The following is a 22,587-nucleotide window of genomic DNA, read 5'->3' on the forward strand; positions in this document are numbered from 1 at the left end:
CTTGAGTTTGTGCTTCTTCAGACCTGTCTCCTTGGCTTAACAACACACTCTACTACTTCAGAAATGCAAGGCTGCACCATATTTACAAGAATATGGTGCAGCCCTGCGTTTCCCCTGCGCTGGTGCTACATTTAACAGGGGAAGATTGTTTATGTGCAGGAAGGTCCCCCTACCGGCACATAAACAATCTTGAAATGTCATTTTGTCACTTCTATGTGTACTGCTTAATGCATCACACATGGAAGTTACAAAATGTCTTTTTTTTTAAAAGTTTATGTGCAGGAAGGCTCGCCTTCCTGAACATAAACAATCCAAGGCGTTTTACAAAAACGAGGAGAAATGAAGCATTTCTCATTGTTTCGCCAAGTTAAGACCAGGTTTTCCCTGGCCTTAATTTTGGCGCTGCTTCCCATTTACGCTGCTCTTGTAAATGGGAGGCAGCGTCAAAATCAATGGGTGTCGCAGGGGAAACGCCCACCACAACACGCACTGCCCACCCCTTTCACTCTAAGCATTATGTCAAAGGGGGTCTTATTTACAAGGGACCGTTAAGCCACGTTAAGTGGCTTAACGTTGCCTTGTAAATAAGGCAAAGCCCTATCAACACGGGAACGTCTCAGAAAGTGATGTTCCCATGGTGATAGGGGCTTGTAAATATGCCACTAAAATCATTAGTAATTTGAGTATTTGTTTTGTGTGCACATGTGTGTTAATTTTTTCCGAATTACTGTTTTCATGTTTGAAATTTAAATCCTACAAATTCCTTGGGGGTCCCGGCTTCCAATGGTGACTCTATGGGGGTCCTCAGGAGTCAAAAGTTTGGGAACCACTGTACTAGACAGTACTAGGTAATTCTTTTTTACCAATAATTATTGCCAACTTGTCTCCTTTTCCCATGCTATCATTTCCTGGGATTGGGCTTCCTGTGACACAACCATATCAAACTGCCATGTGATGGCATCAACTGCGTTAGTAATAAGAGCCCAGGGCCTTATTTATGAAGGCCTTGCGCCGCCGGTGCGTCACTTTTAACATGGGAAAAAGTGACGCATCGGTGGCGCAAGGCCTTCATAAATAAGGCCCCCAGTGCGGGTGTATTTCACACCCTGCGGTCTCGGAGGTGCGTGGGAGTTTTCTAACAGCCACGCCCGTTCGAATTTAAAAGCAACTCCTGTAATTTTCAATCGTCAGCCTACTTAGTTTGGCCTCAGGGAGAAGTGATTCGACGTGAATAATAAGGCTGTGCTTTAGGAGTAGTTTCACAGGCGTTCACTCTTGTTTTACCTGTTGACACAGCAGCTTCCTCTTGTGTCGCCTCTTGAGTCACTTCCTCTTGAGAGGCGGAAATCACGTCATGCTCCTCCGGAGCGGCTTCTTCTCGCACGTGCCCTTCCGCTGCCTGATCATTCTCCTCTCCCTTCTCGGCTGCCGCATCTGCTTCTGTTTCTGGTTCTTGTTCTTGTTCTGGCTCCTTTTCTCTGCGTTTACCTCTCCCAGATGCTGCCCCTTTCCCTCTCCTAAGCCGCTTGCTCTGGGTCTCCTCGCTGCAAGAACAACGAACAAGGAAGCATGAAAAGAGGAAATATAATCTGTGTTGCCAGAACATGTTTTTCCTATATGGCAAATGCCAGCTTTCAGGGAAAATGTTTCTAAGCGCCTAAATTAATCGATAACATAATTTGTGTACAATTGTGTTTTATATTTTTGTCAATAATCTAAATGTTGCACACAATCATTACACAAGGTGACACATTTTTTGTATGCATTTATGATTTGAGGTTCTTTGTGCTTTTTAGACCTCCACATGAACAGACTGGGGGCTTATTTACAATCCTCTTGCACCACCGGTGCCTCACTTTTAATATGGGAAAAAGTGACGTACGGGTGCCGCAAATGACTTGTAAAAAAGGTTCTTAACTCCAGACTGACCAAAAGGAGTCACCATGGGTATAGGAAGTGTGAGGGATATAGCCCCCAGATTTTGTAGTGGGGGTATATAGGGGACAAGGGTGAGGGGGGACAAAAAAAATCCCATCTCTCTTCAGTCAGTCGCAGGACTATTGGCATGTCTGCATTGACGTGCTAATGGCCCTGCACTTGGCCTGGGACCTTCCCTTTTGTTGTGCTGCAAAGCTGCAGGAATATTTTCACACCTTGTCCTTGCTGCCACTGTCTGCAGTCTGCACTTCCAGGACAAAGGAAGAGAGGTAGTTTGTTGATTATTGACTACAGCCTGCCCCTCCTCAGCGCGGACCCTACTTTATTTCGCTATTTCAGGCTGCGCAATTCAGACACTCAAAGGCTAATGTTTTGTTGAAGTTTATTTTGAGCAGTTGAACCTCGCCTGGAACATGAGAACAAATCGCATCAGACCTAGTCTAAGCACACATCTTTCGCGCTACATTGTGTCAGATGTGTTGGTCTGCCCTAATATTTATACAAATAATAATTTAAATACCACTATTTCTTTTATAGTGCTACTCAAGCCAATCCAGGGTGTTGGAGTGTTTTACATCACACATACACATGGGTGTAAATCAATTTTGTAGGATGTGTTACATAAGATAGTGAGGGTTACAAGGTGTAGGAGTCCCACGGTGTTTCCTTCATAGTTCACTGTGCTATAGTAGAAGGATTACAATGTATGAACTGCAACTAACTAAATAATCTCTGTGTTAAAAGCAATAAACCACTTACCCATCTACATAAAATAAAAATCTGTCATCTGTGTGTCACATGATGTGCTTTGCGGGATATTTAGCCTCTATGCTACTTTGATTCAAAATTGGGACTAGACAAAACACCTGTCTCTCTAGTGCATTAACCTCCAGAGATAACCTACCATTATTATTATTTCCTTAGATTTACTGGATACATAAAGATCTATGCAGCAGGTGCCTTAACCTCATAAGCTATTTCAAAATGCATACTTTGCAACCAAATAAGCAGAACAGATATACTGCCATATTCTACTTATTGGCAATTTATTTCTGGCAGAGGTTTAATAAATGAATGTAGAAGTGGAGACCTAGATCTTGCACCGGGGTTGCATCACTTTTTAAGCACAACTCCAGCGCAAAATCTAATTTGATAAATATTGTAATGTGCTCAAATGTACTCATGATAGACCTGCTTGACATAAGTGATGTCATTTTTTGTGACATCACTTCCTGTGAGGCCATGTGCGATGTCACATGCTGTGATGACACGTACATACTGCCTAACTTGGTTAGTGCTCCACTTCTTATTAGGACATGTGCCCTGGTGAGAGAAGTATAATGGAGAACTGGTGTTGGTGTTTGTAGGAGGCTGGCTTAGTATACGGTGCACACTCTCAGGAGTGATGCACCTTGCACTAATCCAGGCAACTGTTATGGTCACTTAAGTGGTCTTTGATAACCATAGACATTTCTCAAAGTGGTAGCTGTGGAGAGCAGCCTTCAAGCTTATCTTCAAGGAGTGTAAAGCTGCTTATTTTACCACAGTTAATCGACAGTGTATAATAGATGAAAAAGAACCACACAATGTTAAATCTGTTTATTATGCAACACAATCACTAACACATTGGTATATCTGCTACCCAGAGACATCAACCATACACAGAAGACCATTTCAAAATAATCAGGTAAGTAACACAAATATACAATGGTCTCCAGGGGGAGACCAACCCATATACTAAGAAAGTGGAATGCAAACTGCAAAGGAGAACAGGACTTGAACTAGAAGACTCAGAGGAACTGGAGACACAACGAACCACACAAGGTAACTACCCCAATACCCCACAGAGGCTGTGTGCAGAATAGAAACACAGCCATGAGCCCGAGAAGCATCTGTTGCCATTTTAAAGAACAACCTTTCCAAGAGTAACCCGAAGAAACCTTTGGAAGACGGTAGGGTGGAGAGCCACCCCACTCGTGGATGCCTATAGGAACCAAGTTACCTACACCAGGGAAACCGGATGCATAGGGGTGAAGTGAGGTCAGAAGCTGCCGTAGGCGACAATGGGAGGCTTCAAAGAAGATGCCTCTGGTGAAACCTGTGAAGGAGTCCAGTAGCATCCAAGAGTTGGTTCTTGAAGAAGAGAACCTGCAAGCAGAGGGGACAGAGTCTACACCACTAAGCACAATGCCCACCGATGTCGAGAGGTTCAAAAGTGAAGATGGTGACCTTGTTGCTGCAGCTGTGAGGACCAGGTAATGCTGAGGAAGACCAGGAGCCATACACAAGGTGTCCCATATCGAGTGTCGGTGTTCAGTTGGTTGGTGTCCGGCAGGAGCACCAACAAGACTTGGTAGCCATAACTGGCGTGCAAAGCGAAAAGATGCGAACATTGGGACCAGCAAGGTCCAAGGCACTCACCAAGCGCAGGAGAGTCAGAGCAGCCCGAGCCCAGTGGAGACCCCTGAAGCAAAGAAAGACATGCGAGAGGCTCACAGGCCGAAGGCACCAGAGTCGCAAGAGGACCTCAGACAGCTCACCAATGATGGAGACCCATGGTGCAGAGGATGCAGGGCAGATGCTGATCTTTGAGGGATGAGTTGCCAGAGGCTGGAGCTTCTTGTAGCCTGAGATCTCTGGAGTGCAGAGCCAACAAGCCTTGGCAACAGCAATTTGATGTGATGCATAGGGGTTTGGCACCAGTGGATTCGACGAGGGATACTGTCCTCAAAATTGCAAAGAATACAGGTCAGGCTGGGAGCTGCAGAACCACCACCTGGGCCTTGGGAGGTCCATAGGATGATAGGAGCAGCAGACTGGTCAGCTTTGTTCTGATGCCTGCAGATGCAATGGAGTGACTCCTTCACTCCAAGGGGGATTACTTTGGATTTTTTTGATTCCCACAGGCCTTCCGGAGAACCTGGAAGAAGGACAGAAAATGCTGAAGACTTGAAGAACAGCGAGTCCAGGAGCAGCAGGAGTCTTCCTTGATGCAGTCTCGGTTCCAGTCGAAGTCCAATGAAGTCCAAGTGTCTAGACAGTCAAAGAGTGTATTGGTTTCAGAAGTGAGTCTTGTTCCACGATGAATCTGAGGACCCAACCCATGGGAGCCCTTAAGTAGCCTAGGGAAAGGGTTGGATCACTTACAAAGGAGAAGCTGGACAGAGAGGAAGATATTTCCTTGTCCTTTGTCATGTTTCACGGTAAAGCCCGAACCAAGGGTTTCTGACCTGTCTCAAACCGGAGTATGCAAGGACGGCACCAAGCTTGTCCTTCAAAGCAGTCTGGTGCCGCTGTAAAGCGACCCCACCCCAGCTCAATACAATTAGTCCTGTCTGGAAAGTGGTCACATCTCCGTGTGACAGAAAACCCATTCTTCTATCTTCCATTGCTCAAGCTCAGCTCAGCAGCAAGACGGCACAATCATGTTTGTGGTCAGCAGCAGCACTAGCTTGCTGGCAGACCCTGAAAGGCTGTAACCGAGAGTACTGGGTCCCATAAGGAGCCCCCAGAACCAGAATCAGTGTTGGGGTATGATTCCAACATGTTTGATACCAATCATGACCAGGTTCAGTGCAGCCATTATATAGTTAGACATCTCATAATATCTGATGTCTACTATATACCTTAAAATGGGTGATTGCACTTACAAAGCCTGAAGAATTGACTCTGGGGGTTTTAGGGGTGTCATGCTCATGCAGGGGCACTCTCTCACTTGTAACCAAGCACCCTGTCTATCACAGGGGTGATTTATAGGTTTTAAGTGCAGTGGCCTCAGATATAAGGACACTTATATAAAGACACTTATATCTATCGTGAGAGGTGCAAGTACCATCTCACACAGACTGGAATGGCAACCCTATAGTCAGTGTTTAAGTGGGCTCCCATGGGTGTTACAATGAATGCTGCAGTCCATGGAAGACCCCTGGTGTACCCATGACCTGGTACCTTAGTACCATATACTAGCAACTTATAAGGGTACACCAGCAGCCAATTGTGGATGTACCAAAATACTTACCAGAGCCAATTTAGGGGAGAGAGAGCACACCAGGCAAAAAGTGGAGATAACTATGAAAGCAGATCCTACTTTCTGACACAACCCCCCCCCCCGAATGTAAGGACATAAGACTTATCTTGTCAAGTTGAGTCTTCACTTTCTAAGTGGAAATATCTGGAAAGTCCATTTGCGTTGGCATGGTTACTCTCAGGTCTATGGGCCTTTGAAAAGTCCATCCCCTGAAGGGAAATGGACCACCTCAAAGATTTGAGGGTTTCACCCTTTATCTATTTAAGCAATTAGTGGGGCTTATTGTCTGTATGAACAATTAAGTGAGGGCCAAACAGGTATGGCCTCAACTTATTCAAGTTCCAGACCACAGTAAAGGCCTCCTTTGCAAGAGCTGATCAACGCTTCTCCCTGGGGGACAAACTTCTGCTTAGAAAAGCTACTGGTCTGTATTAATCTGTGACAATGCTGCACTTATCCCCGTCTCAGAAGCATCTGTTTGGACAATGAATGGTTTGGAGTAGTCAGGCCTTTGCTGAATAGGAGCAGAGCACATGGCTTGGTTCAGGTCATCAAATGCCTTCTGATAGGTAAATATCCACTGAACATTCTTAGGCATTTTTTGGAGGTGAGATCATTAAGGGGTGTCCCTATGGATCAGTAACCCTTAACAAATATTATGCAGTACCCTGTCCGGCCAAAGAAAGCTCCGACCTAAGATTGGGTAGTGGCAGCAATCCAGTCCACGATGGTCTGAATTTTTCTCTCCAAGGGTTGAATTTGGCCTCCACCTACAAGGAGGACCAAGTACGCAACCTTGCTCTGCCTTACCTGGCACTTTGTGGCCTTGATAGTGAGGCCTGCCTTCTGGAGGGCCTCAAGTTCATTTTCGAGGTAGAGCAGGTGATTCTCCCAAGGGGAGCTGAAGACAGCCACGTAATCTACATATGCTGCATTATTGGCTTCCAGGCCCGTTAAGACTTTATTCACCAGCCTCTGAAATGTGGCAGGTGCATTTTTCAAATCGAAAAGCATCACAATAAATTGATTGATGGCCACTGGGGGTAGACAATGCTATTTTTGGTTTGGCATCCTTATAGAGTCTGACTTGCCAATAACCAGCAGTCAGATCAAAAGTACTAAGATGTTTGGCATAGGCCAAAGTATCAATCAGTTAATCTTCCCTTGGAATTGGATAGGCATCAGTCATAGTGACTGCATTGAGGCCTCTATAGTCAACACAAAACCTCATCTCTCTCTTAGCATTTTGAGTGTGAGGTTTTGGTACAAGTAGTACAGGACTAGCACAAGAGCTATCCGAAGGCTCAATGTCCCCTACCTTGAGCATCTTTTGGACCTCTATCCTGAAGCAATGTCTGGCATGGTCAGGCTGTCTCCTGTTCCCATTTCATGGGTACACCAAGTGGTTTGACTGGGTGTCAGAGAAAAGAGACTAGGAAACTGACTGAGAACCTGTCTGCAATCAGCTTGCTGTTGATCAGTGAGGCTGTCTGCCAAGACTACTCCTTCAGCTGATCCATTAATAGGGTCCAGAGAGGAGATCAGGGAGAGGGTCACTCTCTTCTTCATGTCCCTCATCAACGGCCATAAGCAACCTCATGTCAGTCTTGTCAACAAAATGTTTTAGGCGAATCACAAGAAGTACCTTGTGGTGACTTCTTGGAGTACCTTGGTCAACTAAGTAGGTGACCTAATCTATCCTTTCCAGTATAGTATGGGGACCAATCCACTTGTCTTTGAGAGTTGCTGAGGCCATAGGTTCTAACACCCAGACTTTCTGTCCTCGCAGGTAAACAGTTAGTACACCCTTTTGGTCATGAGAAACTTGCTTAAGCTCCTGGCAGGCCTCAAGATATTTGCTGGCCTTCTTCTTGTGTTCAGCCATGCGGGAATGCAGGCCCAGAACATAGTCTACTATGTCCTGTTTAGGAGGCTTGAGAGGTTTATCCCATCCTTCTTTGATTAGACATAATGGACCCCTAACTGGTTGTCCAACGTTCAAATGAGCTAGCTGCAGAACAACCCCTTCTGAAGAAAGACATCCGATTTTCGTTTCAGCATTTCTGGGAGTCCCATGATCATACCTTTGAGGGTCTTGTTGAACCTTTCAACAAGCCCATTGCCCTGTGGATGGTAGAGTTGGGTAAACCTATACTTAACACCACACTCTTACCACATAGCAGTGATGTAGCTAGACATGAAGCTAGTATCTCTGTCTGACAAGACCTTCGGGAACCCAACCCTGGAAAAGATTCCCAGTAGGGCCCTGGCTACTACGGGAGCTGTAGTTGTCCTAAGGAGAATAACCTCTGGTTATCTAGTGACATGGTCCACCACCACTAAGATAAAACTATTTCCAGATGATGTTGTAAGGTTTAGGGGACCCACAATGTCTATCTCTACCCTCTCAAAGGGAACCCCAACCCCTGGTAGAGGGATTAAGGGGGCATTTGTAGTGCCACCTGACTTACCACTGGCTTTGCAAGTGACAGAGGAGCAACAAAACTCCTTGGTGTCTTCAGACATGTCAAAAGGCTTGCTTTGCAAGAAGTCCTGCAAGGGGAATGTCATGTGCTATGGTCAATAGGAAACCCCAGAACTTCTGAGGTATGACCAACCTCCTGGTGGCATCAGGCTTGGGGTTCTCTACATTCAGAAAACAGGAGCCCATCTTCCCAATAAGTCCTGTGGGACCCACTGACATTCCCTGCTTCCTCAGTAGCACCTTGCTATCCGAGTTGTTCAAGAGAGGGAAAGACCTTCTGCTTCAGACTCAAATCTTCCCTGGACCAGTTACTCCACAGGTTCTAAGATCATCTCCCTCAGGAGCCTGATTCTCACTGGAAATCTGAGAGGAGGATACCTCTTTACCCTTCCTTCTCCTTCTTTTGGGAGCTGGCTGCTCCATTTTCTTCAGGATACAGGACTCCCTCAGTGCCTCCCTTATTTGCCTGAGCCCTAGTGACAGCAAAGACTCTAGCTGAAAATTCCCATAATTTCTGCATGAGTCCTGTACACTACTTCACACCAAGCTGAAGTTTCCACATCATTGCCGAGTAGACAGTCCACAGTTAGGTCGGAAGATACCACAACTCCCTTTGGGCCAGTTAACCTTCCCCATCTGCGATTGAGAACTGCCATGGAATGATCTGTCCTGACATTGCTAGCATTGGTCACTTGGTAAATCTGACCAAGGATAATCTGCTCAGGAGACACGATTTTCTCTGTCACCATAGTGACACTGGCACCTGTGTCCCTGTCCACTACAGCTTTCTGGCCATTGAGGAGAGGCTGTTGTCGGTATTTGCCCATGTTAGTGGAACTTACAATAAGGGTGGCAAGCTCAGTGCCACCATCAGACTAAAACAGCCTCAGTGGGTATCCTGATTGGGCCTGAACCCACTTCAGTACCCAAGGGTAACCCAGCTAATCTCTTGGGGGCACTACTACTACCAGTGCTATTACTTGGGCACTAGGAGGTTTGGGAGTAGTAATAGCAGTATTAGAGCAAGGCAATTGGCATTCTTTGCCCTATGGCCTTTTTTCTTAAACAAAGAGCACCAAGGTTATCGGAGGAAGAGGCCTTAAAATAATCTTGCTTCTTCTGGTCACCACCACCATGAGACTTTTGTTTCACCCTGGTGCGTACCCACTTGTCTGTCTTGAGGAGAGGTCAGATCTGAGTCCACCAGGTACCGGTGCAGTTTCTGATTTTGACAGTTATATGTGCTCCCAAGGGGCGCTAGAGAGCCCGTGGCAAAATGGCCAAACGATAGTGCTGCTCTGCCAGCCGGAACCAGTATCCTGTAGTTATCGGCGGAACCAGCATGAATCCTTGTTTTTAAAACAGTACTGTGCAGTGGAATGTCAGTGGAGCACAATGATACAGTCGTAAGCAGTGCAGACTGGCTGTTGGAGGAGATTCTGGTGGCACAGAGTATGGGACTGTAAATAGCTCCATGACAAGATGGCGGCTGGCATTTAGGCCGAGATTACGCCGGAGGTAAAAGGCATTCTGACTACTCACTGCTGCGGAGGCCCCTGTGAGTGAACAACAAGTGGGGGCTCGGTGCTCTGCCTGTGAGCTGAGGCACAGGCCTGGGAAGAGATCCTAATAGTGAAAGGGAGTTCCCCGACAGCGGTGGCCTGCTGGGCCGTGCCCCATGGTCTTGGTGATGTCCTTGGAGGCTGGTCGCGGTGCGGTGATGTACTGAACAGCATGTGCGGCCTGTAACATCGTCAAAGTGGATTGGCTGCAGGGGGTGCACTTCAGGTTGTGTGCAGTACAAAATAGCGCAATACAGTTGCTGCTTGCAAGGTTGATATGGGCTGGTGATATATATTAGTGGCAACTGCCCACCTGCGCTTGGGAACCTGTGTACCCTCATCGCGGTGTGACCAAACGGATAACGCTCTCAGATACCTGTGGTGGCGCTGGCATTTTTGGGCACTACGAATGTGTGTAGCGGCTGGTTGAGGAGTGGAGACAAGTATAGCCGCAAAAAGCTATGGGTTTCGTATAGTACCCCTGCAGTTGTCTTGCTGACATGGAACCAAGACCATGGGCAAGTCTAACAAACAACAATCCAAACTGTCATTTGAATCCTGTCGGTCCTCGAGGCCTACCGTGGCACACTCAGACACTGAGCTGGAGACGAGGCAACCGTGTTCGTCGTCACTGAAGGCCACTTTACTGGCGATGCAGCAGAGTCTGCAGGCCATAGATAAGAAGATAGACACGCTAACGATCAGAATGGACAATATGGCTACCAAGTTAGACAAGCAAGGAGCGTGCCAAGATACAACGGAGCAGCGCATCTCTACTGTCGAAGATTAATCACATATGTCAGCGGATAGGTACCGCGACATGGAAAAGGTTTAAAGGTCATAAGAGTGAAGAATGAAGATTTGGCACTAATACAGGTTAACTTGAAGATTACATTGAGGCAATGCTCAAAGAACTGTCCAGTGCGGAGAACTTTTCACAAGTATTAATCATTGAGAGAGCGCACAGATTGCTGGCTCCCAGGCCACCACCAGTGGCGCCACCAAGGCCTATTGTGGCTAGAATCTTGAACTATCGAGATTGTGATGCACTGCTACGACTAGCAAGGGAGAAGCAACATACCAGCTATCAGGGAAACGTAGTGCCTTTTTTCCCGAATTTTACCATGGCAGTCTAGGCGGCGTGCAGGGAGTTCGCTCTCATCAAAAGGAGGTTACGTGAGCTGGAAATCCCCTACTTGATGTTGTACCCCGTGAGGTTGCAGATCACACATGAGGGCAAAATGAAATTGTTTCCAACGTCAAAATAGGCTCAGGGCTTCCTTAAGAAGGTGAAAGTTAAGCAAAAGAGTTTGAGGCGTTCATGCTCCCCGCACGCTTGGAGTCATAGCAGCTGGGGCGAGACATTTTCAAATTGGTGCTCGCTTTGAAAAGGCAGTTCGCCGCATGCTGGAACAGATGATCATCTGCGATGATGAGCAGGGGTATTCAAAGTTAGAACTATGTCACTGGGGGATCGCTGATATACAAGAACTATGTGGGCGGGTTTGCGGTTCGCTGGACTGCCCTGTTTGAGTTTACTGTTTGGGTTGGCAATACAGAGTTTTGATTGTATAACCCCATGGTATCTCATGACAGTGTGACTCAGGTATATCTGGGTAAAGTGACCTGGTGGGTGGTATTGAGTACAGTGGGCACACAGGGCTAGGCCTATTTTAACTGACTTTGGGGGGCTGCAGATGATATGGACTGTGATACGATTTTGCATAAAAGTTTCTAATCTACATCTAGAAAAGAATTCTGATAAAAACACGGTATCAATGGCCGAGACAATGGCCAGCTGTTCCCTGGACCAGATCATCCAGCAGGACACACATGTGGCCGGGCAAACACTTGATGGGATCTATACCTCAAATACAAACATTGAAATTGGAGAAATAATGCCTGTCCCCTGGTCAGACCATAAAGTAATAAAATTCTCCTTGAAGATGGAGCAGGCTAAAATAGCCATGGTTACCCAGCCCAGGTACATCTCCTATCAGGACTGGGCTAAGATTGACGCACCTAGACTACAGGAACAGCTTCTCATGACCATTCCGGAACTCGGTTTAGATAGCAACTCAGCCGCTGATCAAGTATCCAGCTGGATCAAATCCGCGGTTAAAACTGTTGCCCCCATGAAAAGGATTATCTCTAGGAGGTAAAATCCCTCAGAACCATGGTTCTCTGACAAATTGACGGTGCACAAGCAAGCATGCCGTAGGGCAGAGAGAAAATGGAGGGCCAATTATGAGGCACAGACGAAAGAAGAATACTGCAGAACTCTGGAAACATATAAAAAACTAAGAATAGAAAAAAAAGGCATTTATTTTACAAGAAAAATAAACGAGGCCAAGAACTCCAGTAAAGAGCTATTTGCGATGGTTAAAAACAAATCTCACCACTTATAAACAAATAGAAGGCAGCACTGGACTATGCAATACACTGGGACAATTTTTCGTGGACAAAGTTAAATCAGTGTACGAATCTGTTAAGACAATCGACAAATCGGACACCACCAATCACATATACATCCCAAGCATAGCAAGCACACTGGAAACTTCAATCTAGGGTTCCGCTTTCTGCCCCTATCAGTGGAACAGATCAGACAGGTGATGATGACAATTAAGTCCGGAGGCCTAACGGACCCCTGTCCACCCAAAGTGATGCACCTTATCACAGACCTACTTAGTGAACAATTAAATCTGGTTTTCACAAGGATAATACAGTCAAGCTGTTTCCCAGATGCCTGGAAAAATCCTTAAAGTCACCGTGGGGGGTACCTCAGGGGTTTTCCCTGAGCCCTACCCTTTTTAATATATATGTTGCCCCACTAGCAACTATTATAAGGAACTGTGGGTTTCTACCTGTCTCCTACGCATATTACACCCAAATAGTGGTGTCAGTCTCAAATAACTTAGATGAAACAGCAGAAAGATTTAGCAATTGAATGAAACAGGTTAATCACTGGATGCAGCTAAACTGTCTAAACTTAAACGGTGCTAAAACCGAAGTTATGCTGCTAGGGACAGATTTGAATTTTTGGTTACCTAAATGGTGGCCAGATAGCTTAGGCGACTGCCCCTCCCCAGTGGACTAAGTTAGAAATCTGGGATTTGTTTTTGACAATAAATTGTCATTTAACGCTCAGATTAACAAACTGTCTTCAACTGTGTGGTACATTCTGAAAATAATAAAAAGACTTCTGCCTTTTATTCCCAAAGAATCCTGCAAAACACTAGTAACGGCACTGGTCTTATCCAGATTGGACTATGGCAACGCCCTGTATGTTGGGATACAAACTCAACATCTAACAAAACTTCAGTGTCTACAAAACACAGCAGCGAGGTTGGTGCTGGACATTCCCAGACCTGAGCCGGTTGCCCACAGACTAAGAGCCCTCCACTGAGGATAAGGTTTAAGTCAATCTGCCTAGCCTACAAGGCCCTTCATGGGGTAAGATCCCATTTCTTAAAAACTCAACTGAAACAGTACGGACCTCCCAGGAGCCTAAGATCTAGGCAGGCAAAGTTGATTAAGGTCCCTAAATTCAAGCAGGTAAGATGGGGGCGGAGCTTCCTGATTCAGACAGCTAAAACCTGGAACCAACTACCTTTTACAATAAAAAACAGCTCCTCAGTACTATCATTCAGGAAGGCTGTAAAAACCTGGCTCTTTACCTCCTAGTTAGAACATCATATCACCAGCAGCTCCAGACTTTTGCATTAACTTACCGCCAAGACGTCCCTGGTCATGCGTGCGCTCTACAAATTCAGAAATCAAATCAGAGTTGTGGCTATGTTGGTAATGTAAGGTAAAAGCAGTTTATCAAGATGTTACCTAACTAACAATGTTGTTCTGGCCACATCCGCTTTGCGGGTGGGAGTACGTGTATCTCACCGCCCCTGAGGGTGTTCCCCAATACAGTTAGAATGCTGGTTGCAACTGTTCTTTGGGAATGCCTTCGGCATGTTTGGGATGCCAAAGTGGGTGGGGGAAATGGGTTGTTTGTTTTTTCAGGCATAGTACATCACTGGCTGTCAAATATACTAGTTATACGGACACAGATGTATATACACAGTAGAGGAATAGTATGCAAATACAAGAAACACCACACAAATGATAGGTGAGATTCGACTAATGACATGGGGGTTGAACAATCCTAAAAATATCAGGCAGGTGTTAGCCTATCTGGACAGGCATCAGGTACACCTGGCTTTATTGCAGGAGACACACCTCACTAGCATTGGTGAGGGTAAGGTGGGTGCAAGGTGGGCGGCAGTAAAGGCAGCCTCCTCACATTCATCATATGCCGGGAGGTCATGATTTTAGTAAAACGTGGCACTCCCTTCCGGCTTATGCATACAAAATCAGATGATCTGGGCAGGTACACGCTCATACAGGGGTGCCTGGGTGGTACGAATCTTACTATTCTTATAACATATCACGTATCTGGATCCTGATATGGATTGAAGTGCGACTTCCACCTGGCAGGGGAAAAGGTCGGCAAAAGTCATACATGATATTATGAACACGCATAAACATATTGATATATGGAGAACGCAGAACCCAAAGGTGCCGGGAGGGCACACACAGCCCCTCTGTACATAAAACATGGTCCAGGTTGGACTATTGGCTGATCTCTGACAGGGCTGCGCCTTGGATGAGGGGAGTGATACATCTCCCGCGCACTCTCTCGGACCATTCCCCAGTGTCCCTGACTATGAGTATCCCCAAACATCTGACTCAGCCCCTTCAATGGTGATTACTGCCATCATTGCTGCTGGATCCTATTTTTAGAGAGGGGGTTCATCTGGCTATCGAGCTGTACGTTCTTGAAAATGAGGGCACAGTGGAAGAAGCAGGAACATTTAGGGCTACAATTAGGGGGACATGTATTGGGCTGCAGGCAGGTGTGCTTAAAGATCTTCGATCCCGGATGAGCAGGATAAAAACATCCCTCTTTAGTTTAGAAAAAGAGTACGCTGCTAATCACAAAAAGGAAACATTAGAGGAAATCAGGGAGCAAATCACAGAGTATAATGAAACTGCAGAACAAGAGATCAAACATATGTCTAGGCGTTGGGTTGACAGGGCGTATGGGTAGGGTGGCCGCCCGAGCCACACACTGGCGGTAAAAATTAGGTTCCAGCAGATGCAGGAATACATTACGGAATTGGAGCGTCATGATGGCACCATGTGCCATGGCTCAGCCGATATACTTGAACTGTTCATGAAGTACTATTCAGAGCTGTATGGCGAGTGCGACGAGGCACCTGGCAAAGAAATACTCACCTTTCTTTAGGAGATTGCGCTTGTTTGGTTTTCCCCGGGGTAAAGAGAGTCCCTGATGCAAGAATCTATAGCTGATGAGGGAAAGGAGGCGATACAGATGCACCGCTCCTGAAAGGTACCGGGTAGCTAGGGCTTGCCAGGTCAATTCTATAAAACATACATGGACTTGACAGCTCCCCATCTACATAACATGTATTGCGAAGCCTATGCAAATAAAATGCATCCCCCAACGTTATGTGAGGCGCCAATTATTACTCTACTAAAGTCAGAAACACACCCTGGACGCTTTAGGTCAGATACCAAAATTCTGCCAGACCGGTCGGGCTTTGTTCCGACCCGTTCTACCATGCATAACTTACGCACATTGTTTGCAGTCATGCATTAAATTTATCCACACGTTAAGGCTGCGGCTGAGCTGCTTGATGCGGCCAAAGCCTTTGATTCCATCAAAAGGGGGTTTATGTGCGATATATTGAGATGAATGGGACTACCGTTTGCATTTATGCAATGTTTGGAGCTGCTGCATAATGTCCCAGTGACCAGAGTGCAGGTGAACAACTGCCACTATAAACTGATAGCGATATGTAAGGGAACACGGTTCCATGTTTAAATATCGAAAACAAAAATATAGCCAACAAAAATATCGATGTAAAAATATTGATTACAAAAATATCGACTCCCTATACTTAAACAGGTAAGTACAATAATATCGACTCAAAAATATCGATGTAAAAAATATCGATGTAAAAAATATCGACTTTAAAAAATAACATAACTTAAAATAAATTAATTAAATAAGATTATTATTATTAACAAATTAAATTAAATGTAATATATATTTTAACTAATTATAAGAAATAAATTTAATTTAATAAATATAAACACGAAAAAGTGTACATATACATATATTTACTTAAATACATTTTATTAACTATTATCTTCTTTTAATTTATGAATATATATTAATTATCGAAAATAAAATAAAAACATATAAATATTTTAAAATAAAATAAAACATTCTATATTTAATTAACACATGAAACTATTCAAAAAATAATACATACATTTAATAACAAAATAAAAACATTAGTAGTTAAAACATTTGATAGCAGGAGGGTACAAATTACTATTCCCACTCCAGTGAGTGCAACAGTAGGGAAAGCGCTGGATAGCGTATGGGTAAAATGTACTATTCCATCTCCAGTGAGTGCAACAGTAGGGAAAGCGCTGGATAGCGTATGGGTAAAATGTACTATTCCATCTCCAGTGAGTGCAACAGTAGGGAAAGCGCTGGATCCCACAACATTAAAAATTAAAACTATCAACATTTTTATTAAATGTAATTTCCAATTTTAACATAATTATTATCTAAATGTAAATGTATTATGATTAGCAAAGATAATTAAAATAAAATAATTACACATTATTTAACACTATAATATCCACAACACACACCTAAAATTAATTACACAATTACATTTAATGTTTACTAATTAATTAATGAAAATTAATTCATTAATATTTATTAATTCTTCAATTACACATTATTTAGCACACTATAATATCCACAACACAAACCTAAAATTAATTACACAATTACATTTAATGTTTACTAATTAATTAATGAAAATTAATTTATTATTATTTATTAATTAATTAATACAAAATTAAGTACTTACCAGCTTGCACACCATTTACACATATAAACACCACAACACACACCTAAAATTAATTAAACAATTAACATAATAAATTATTAATTGACTAATTAAAAATAATTAACAATTAATTACTAATTAATACATTTTATATAAACCCACAACCCGCTACGGAACTAATAACGCAAAATTAAACTTAAATAAATTAATAACTAGAAAAATTCTAAAACATATAATAAAATGACAAACAATTCCTGATTTGAATTGTTTGTTATTTTATTATATGTTTTAGAATTTTTCTAGTTATTAATTTATTTTAAGTTTAATTTTGCGTTATTAGTTCTCCAATCAATTTGATCAGCTATTTACCTTGAATTATCTAACAACTCGGAATAAAATTAGAACTTTACTTGAGAGATGGACTGTATTGCCTTTAACTTTGATTGGCCAGGTAGAACTTATTAAAATGTCGATCCTTCCTTTGTTAGTTTTTCTTTTTTTAAATGTTCCATTAAAAATCAACTCGCGCTATTTTAGCGAGATTGGTTCTATGGTCAGGGATTTTGTCTGGAACAAGAAAGTTTCAAGGGTGAAATTAAGTACACTACAGCTGGGAACTACACAAGGGGGCCTAGCTTTACCAAATATACGAACATATTATATGGCCGCAATAATGAATCTTGCAGCTCGCTTATTGGTGCCTAACAGACAGCTTGACATGTTTTTAATGAAAAAATGGTGCATGAGGCAGGCTCGCAAGTTCCGATATTTCTAAAAACAGCAAAATTACCAAAGAAGACTAGATATAAGACCATCCGAGATATTCCATATAGATTACAGTCTTTTTTTAAACAGGAAGTGGGTGGTGGCTTGCGCTATTTGAGAATAGAGGAGTGTAAGAGCCTGGGGCTTCAAATCCATTCAAGTAAACTTCAAAAATGGATGGATGCAGGCTTTGGGGATTTAGGGTCCTTCTTTGTTTCAGGGAGGCTTATTACTTGGCAAGAGGTTCTGGCTAGGTCCGATAACAAATTAAAAACTGGGTTTCTGGAATTTTTTCAAATTATACATTTTATACATAAATATATCGTGTTGGCAGGGGAAATGCCCCTGGCTATTGCCCTGTACAAAGTAAAATTAATAGGACTAGGGAATTGGTATAAATTCCTTAGGAAGGGTGAAGCTTCTCTTTTAGGTGATGGAATCTTGGCCAAATTATCTCAGGAAATCAACTGTTCCTTCTCAAGGCAGGAGTGGGAGCGGATCACTGAAGCGGGTAGTAAGTCTCTCAGAGCGGCCAATTTTAGGAGAATGTCGTTTTTATCCCATTGGCTGGCTTACCTCACTCCTAAAGCATTAAGTAAACGCTTTTCGGAGTAGAAAACAAATGCTTTAGATGTCAGCTACATGAGGGGGGTGATTGGCTGCATATTTTTTATACATGCCAGAAGCTGTTGGATTTTTGGTGTAAGATCTTTTCTTCAATAAGCCAGGCCACAAATAAAGTAATTGAACCCGAAGCCGAAATTGCTTTGTTTGGCATCTCAACAAAGAGAAAGGATTTGCCTAGGGTAACTTACACTGCAATCTGTAATTTAGTCGCCCATTCTCTAATCCTTCAAAATTGGAGGTCAGAGGAGGTACCATCTTATTTTAAATGGGTAAACAAAAGGAGACGGACGAAAAAGTTTGAAGAGGCTTATGCTAAAAGAGTAGGGTCAACGAGAAAATTTATAAACATTTGGAAATATTTTTCTATTAGTGCATCCACCACTACCACATAGTATTTTACAGGGGAATATACTAAGAACACAAGAGGTCTGAGGTATAGAAATTAATACTATTTACCAAAAAAGCAGCACTTTAGCAAAAATTACAAGGCACATTTAAAAATGTCTGCACCTCAGCACTTTAGCACTTGAGCACTTTAATATATAATACTCTATCAAGAACATAAGTTAGGCCAGGTAGGGTATCACTCTTCCTGTGTAGGGTTCTTGCATAAAAAGGTTCAATTTGAATAGAGTATTCTGTCTTCTGCACTAGACGTATGTTAATTATTGAAGCTGCTAAACTGTTAAACAGTAATTGAAAAATGAATGTTTTTTTGTTCTTTGGTTTTTATCTGTTTTATGTATCTCCATTTTAGTGGCACCTAAATATATAATAATGGTTGTTGCTGAATGATATGAATTATTGGATTGTACTTGATTTCGTTCTAATGTGTATAATTATCCTTGGAGAAGTATTTTTGTTACAAAGGTATTTTTTTGTATTCCTTTTATTGACCTCTGCTCTGCTCAATAAAAAAAAATGACAAACAATTCTTATTAAAAACACTAAAATACATAACATTATTAATACATCGATATTTTTGTAAACTATATTTTTGTAAACGATATTTATTACAACTATATTTTTGTAATCGATATTACTTACCTGTCAGTCGATATTCTTGTCATCTATATTTTTGTTGTCGATATTTCTTCCAGACGATATTTCTGCGGCGATATTAATGTCCGTCGATATTCCTCCATTGATATTCCTGCTCTGCACCGGGGAACACAGCAGGTCTATCCGGTTTCTCCACTGCTATTTGCGATTGTTATGGAGCCACTGGCATGTGTTATACGGCAGAAAAATTCCCGCGCAGCATTGGAATTCCAGCAGTGACCCCTGGTAATATCCATGTATGCAGACGACATGGTACTGTATGTTCGAAATCCAGAAGTGGAGCTGCATGGGTTAATTAGAGAGTACGTAGTTTATGAGCATCTTTTGGGTCTCAGGATTAACTGGGATAAATCACTGGTCTATCAGTTAACACTAAGTACATGCTCATTTAAGCTAGAATTTCAACTGGAGTGGACAATGGAATCAGTGAAATATCTATGTGTATGGATCCACAAAGATCCTGAGATTGTCATGAGGGAGAATTTCGGTCGTACATTAGCACACATGGAAGAACAGGTGGACAAATAGTTCAAATTTCCACTGTCGATAGTGGATAGAATAGCTTTTATTAAAATTACAGTCCTTCTGAAGTTTCTATACCTGTTCATTAATGTGCCAATCAGGCTGCCAAATAACTTTTTGGGAAAAATATGCTCTATCTGGACCCGGATGGCTTGGGCGGGTAAACAATCGCGATGCAGATGGGAGGTCCTCATATGGTCGTATTCACAAGGGGTTTTGGGGCACCTGACCTATACTTATATTATTTGTGTGCACAGGCACATTTTGCGCACTATTGGTTCTTTCCCCCACTATTCTTGCCACACGTCGCGGTGGAAGCAGATGAAATACATCCTGAACTACTGACTGCCTTGCTTCACAGGGCACAGCCTGTGTTCCCTCGTCGTGAGATGAGCACAATAGACTGTATGGCACAAACATGGCGGACGTTGGAGGAGCGGGCAGGGAAACTTCCTCTATATGTTCTGAATCTGCCGCTGGTGCAGCATCCAGATATTTATGTGGTGCAGGAGCCTCAGGCACTCTCCATACTGGCAGATATTGGCAAAGTGACAATGGATGATGCATACTCGGAAGGTGCATTCATTACATTGGAGGAGGTTCAGGCTAATCAGACATGCTCTCCATTAGTGGTTTTTAGATATTACAGATTGAGGGAAGCATTTAAAGTCTTTAACACACGACATCCAGAAGAATTGTTAATCTTGAAATCACTCCAAGTCATGCTGGTGGGTCCTCCCCACATGAAATCAGTAACTAGACTATATACTTCTATGCAGGTAGACAATGCGCAAATACATTGTAAGACTAGGGAAAGATGGATTATGGTTCCAGATACACCACTCACAGAGAAGGACTGGGATCACTGTTGCTCTATAACGGGGTTGTTGACAGGAAATTCTAATCTTTCTCCAGCAACTGTACTACATACCCAAACAGTTAAAGAGGTATGGGTTGTGAGAATCAGACGATTGTACAAGATGTAAGATACACCCTTGTTCAATCTCAGATCGGCGGACTTTTCGGGATAATGCTGAAGATATCAGGTTATCACGAGTTTGGATACTTATATAAGTTTGGAGACCCCAAGTTTTTTAAAAAGGTGAAACTCAAGACTCTAAGGGACCTGGCCGAGATCTGGTATAAAATAAGGAAAGTATTTAAGATCCCTTATTTAAGTTATATGGCTCCGATATGGGAATCTCCGGGGGCTCCTTCCTGGACAAGAGATGCTTTAGCTTTAAATTTGATAAAGGAGCCCGACTTGCAAAGATGGAAAGATTTATTTCTAGACGGAAATTTAATTTCTTGGAGTTCTTGCCAGCAAAAGTGGGGCCCAGTTTTTTCAAAATACAAGTACTTACAGATCCAAAGTTGGGCAAATCAGTCAGAATTAGGGATTGGACGGGAAAATGATTTTGAATTAAAGTTGGAGTCAATGGTTTTTGAGAAGGAAGTTGCTTGCTGGTACTGGCGAATTTTGGAAATGGAAGACGGAACATTTGATCTACCAGAGACCCTGTGGAAGAAAAGCTTGCCAAGGATTGCGACAGAAGACCAATGGCAAGTAACTATGAGCATGCTATATAAAATTGTTAAACCTGCGAACCTAAGGAGAAATGTTTTATTTACCATTCACAGGGCATACTGGTCTCCGTACAGGCTCTCTAAGTTTAAGGATGGAGGAATAGTTGAATGTCCAAAATGCAAAGCTCCAAATGTCGATGACTTACATATGTTTGTATCGTGTCCGAATATCAAACAGTTCTGGATCGAAGTGAGTAACTCCCTTTCTAAAGCATTGAACCAACCCATTGAGGTAAGCCCTGAATTAATTATTACCGGGAGATATGATTTACAAAATAGAGTTTTGGGTAACAATGTTAGACTTATTTTTTATGCTATGTTATTAGCACGCCGAGAGATATGTAAATTATGGGTCTCACCATCTAGTCCTACTTTATTGGACTGGATCCTAGCCATGAGATACATGGCTAAGCTTGATATGTTAGATCGCTCTAAAAGAAATAGAGGTTTTTGGGTACCCTTCCTGCTAAATTTTGGTTAAAGTTATATTTACGTTAAAAGTCCGATGATTAAGCCCGTGCCTGTCTAGCTGGTATATGGATCATCCGAGCACGAGGAATAGAGATGGTGGAGGACACGCATCTTGGGTTGGGTGGTCAAGAAGGACAGTTGAGAGGAGACCAGAACCAAAAATATGTGTTGTCTACGCCCCATAAACTCTAGACCAGCCTAATTGACAATAACAGCCCAGTGGCGGATAAGTACGAAGTTATGGGCGGCAAGACGGCAAATGAGGACTAAAAAAAAAAAAAAGATGTAAGATACAGGAGGCAGACTTTATACATTTAGCTTGGCTATGTGGGAGGGTGCACGATTTTTGGGAACAGGTTACCAAGACCCTAACTGACATTGTAATTGAACCGGTGGATTGCACATCACAAATGTGCCTACTGGGCCTAACGGGACACTTACAGCCACAGAATAGGAAGTTGGTGTTGATTGCTCTGCTTTAGGCAAAAAGGAAAGTTGCCCCCCAATATTGGTATAGCAGAAGTGGACCACAACAGCAACAATGGCTAGAAGACATTATATATTGTAGAGATCAGCTATCATATTATGCTG

General features: G+C 43.0%; 1 protein-coding gene across 1 annotated transcript in view; it reads right to left on the reverse strand.

The window, feature by feature from the left end:
- Nucleotides 1-22,587, reverse strand: part of LOC144818679 (uncharacterized) — a 255,026-nt gene that overhangs the window by 104,532 nt on the left and 127,907 nt on the right. Inside the window, exon 3 of the mRNA XM_078676329.1 lies at nucleotides 1,285-1,544. Coding sequence (XP_078532455.1) covers nucleotides 1,285-1,544 — 260 coding nt within the window. The remainder of the gene's footprint in view (nucleotides 1-1,284; nucleotides 1,545-22,587) is intronic.

This window comes from Lissotriton helveticus, chromosome 2_1 (genome assembly GCF_964261635.1).
Source record: "Lissotriton helveticus chromosome 2_1, aLisHel1.1, whole genome shotgun sequence".
Classification (NCBI taxonomy): domain Eukaryota; kingdom Metazoa; phylum Chordata; class Amphibia; order Caudata; family Salamandridae; genus Lissotriton; species Lissotriton helveticus.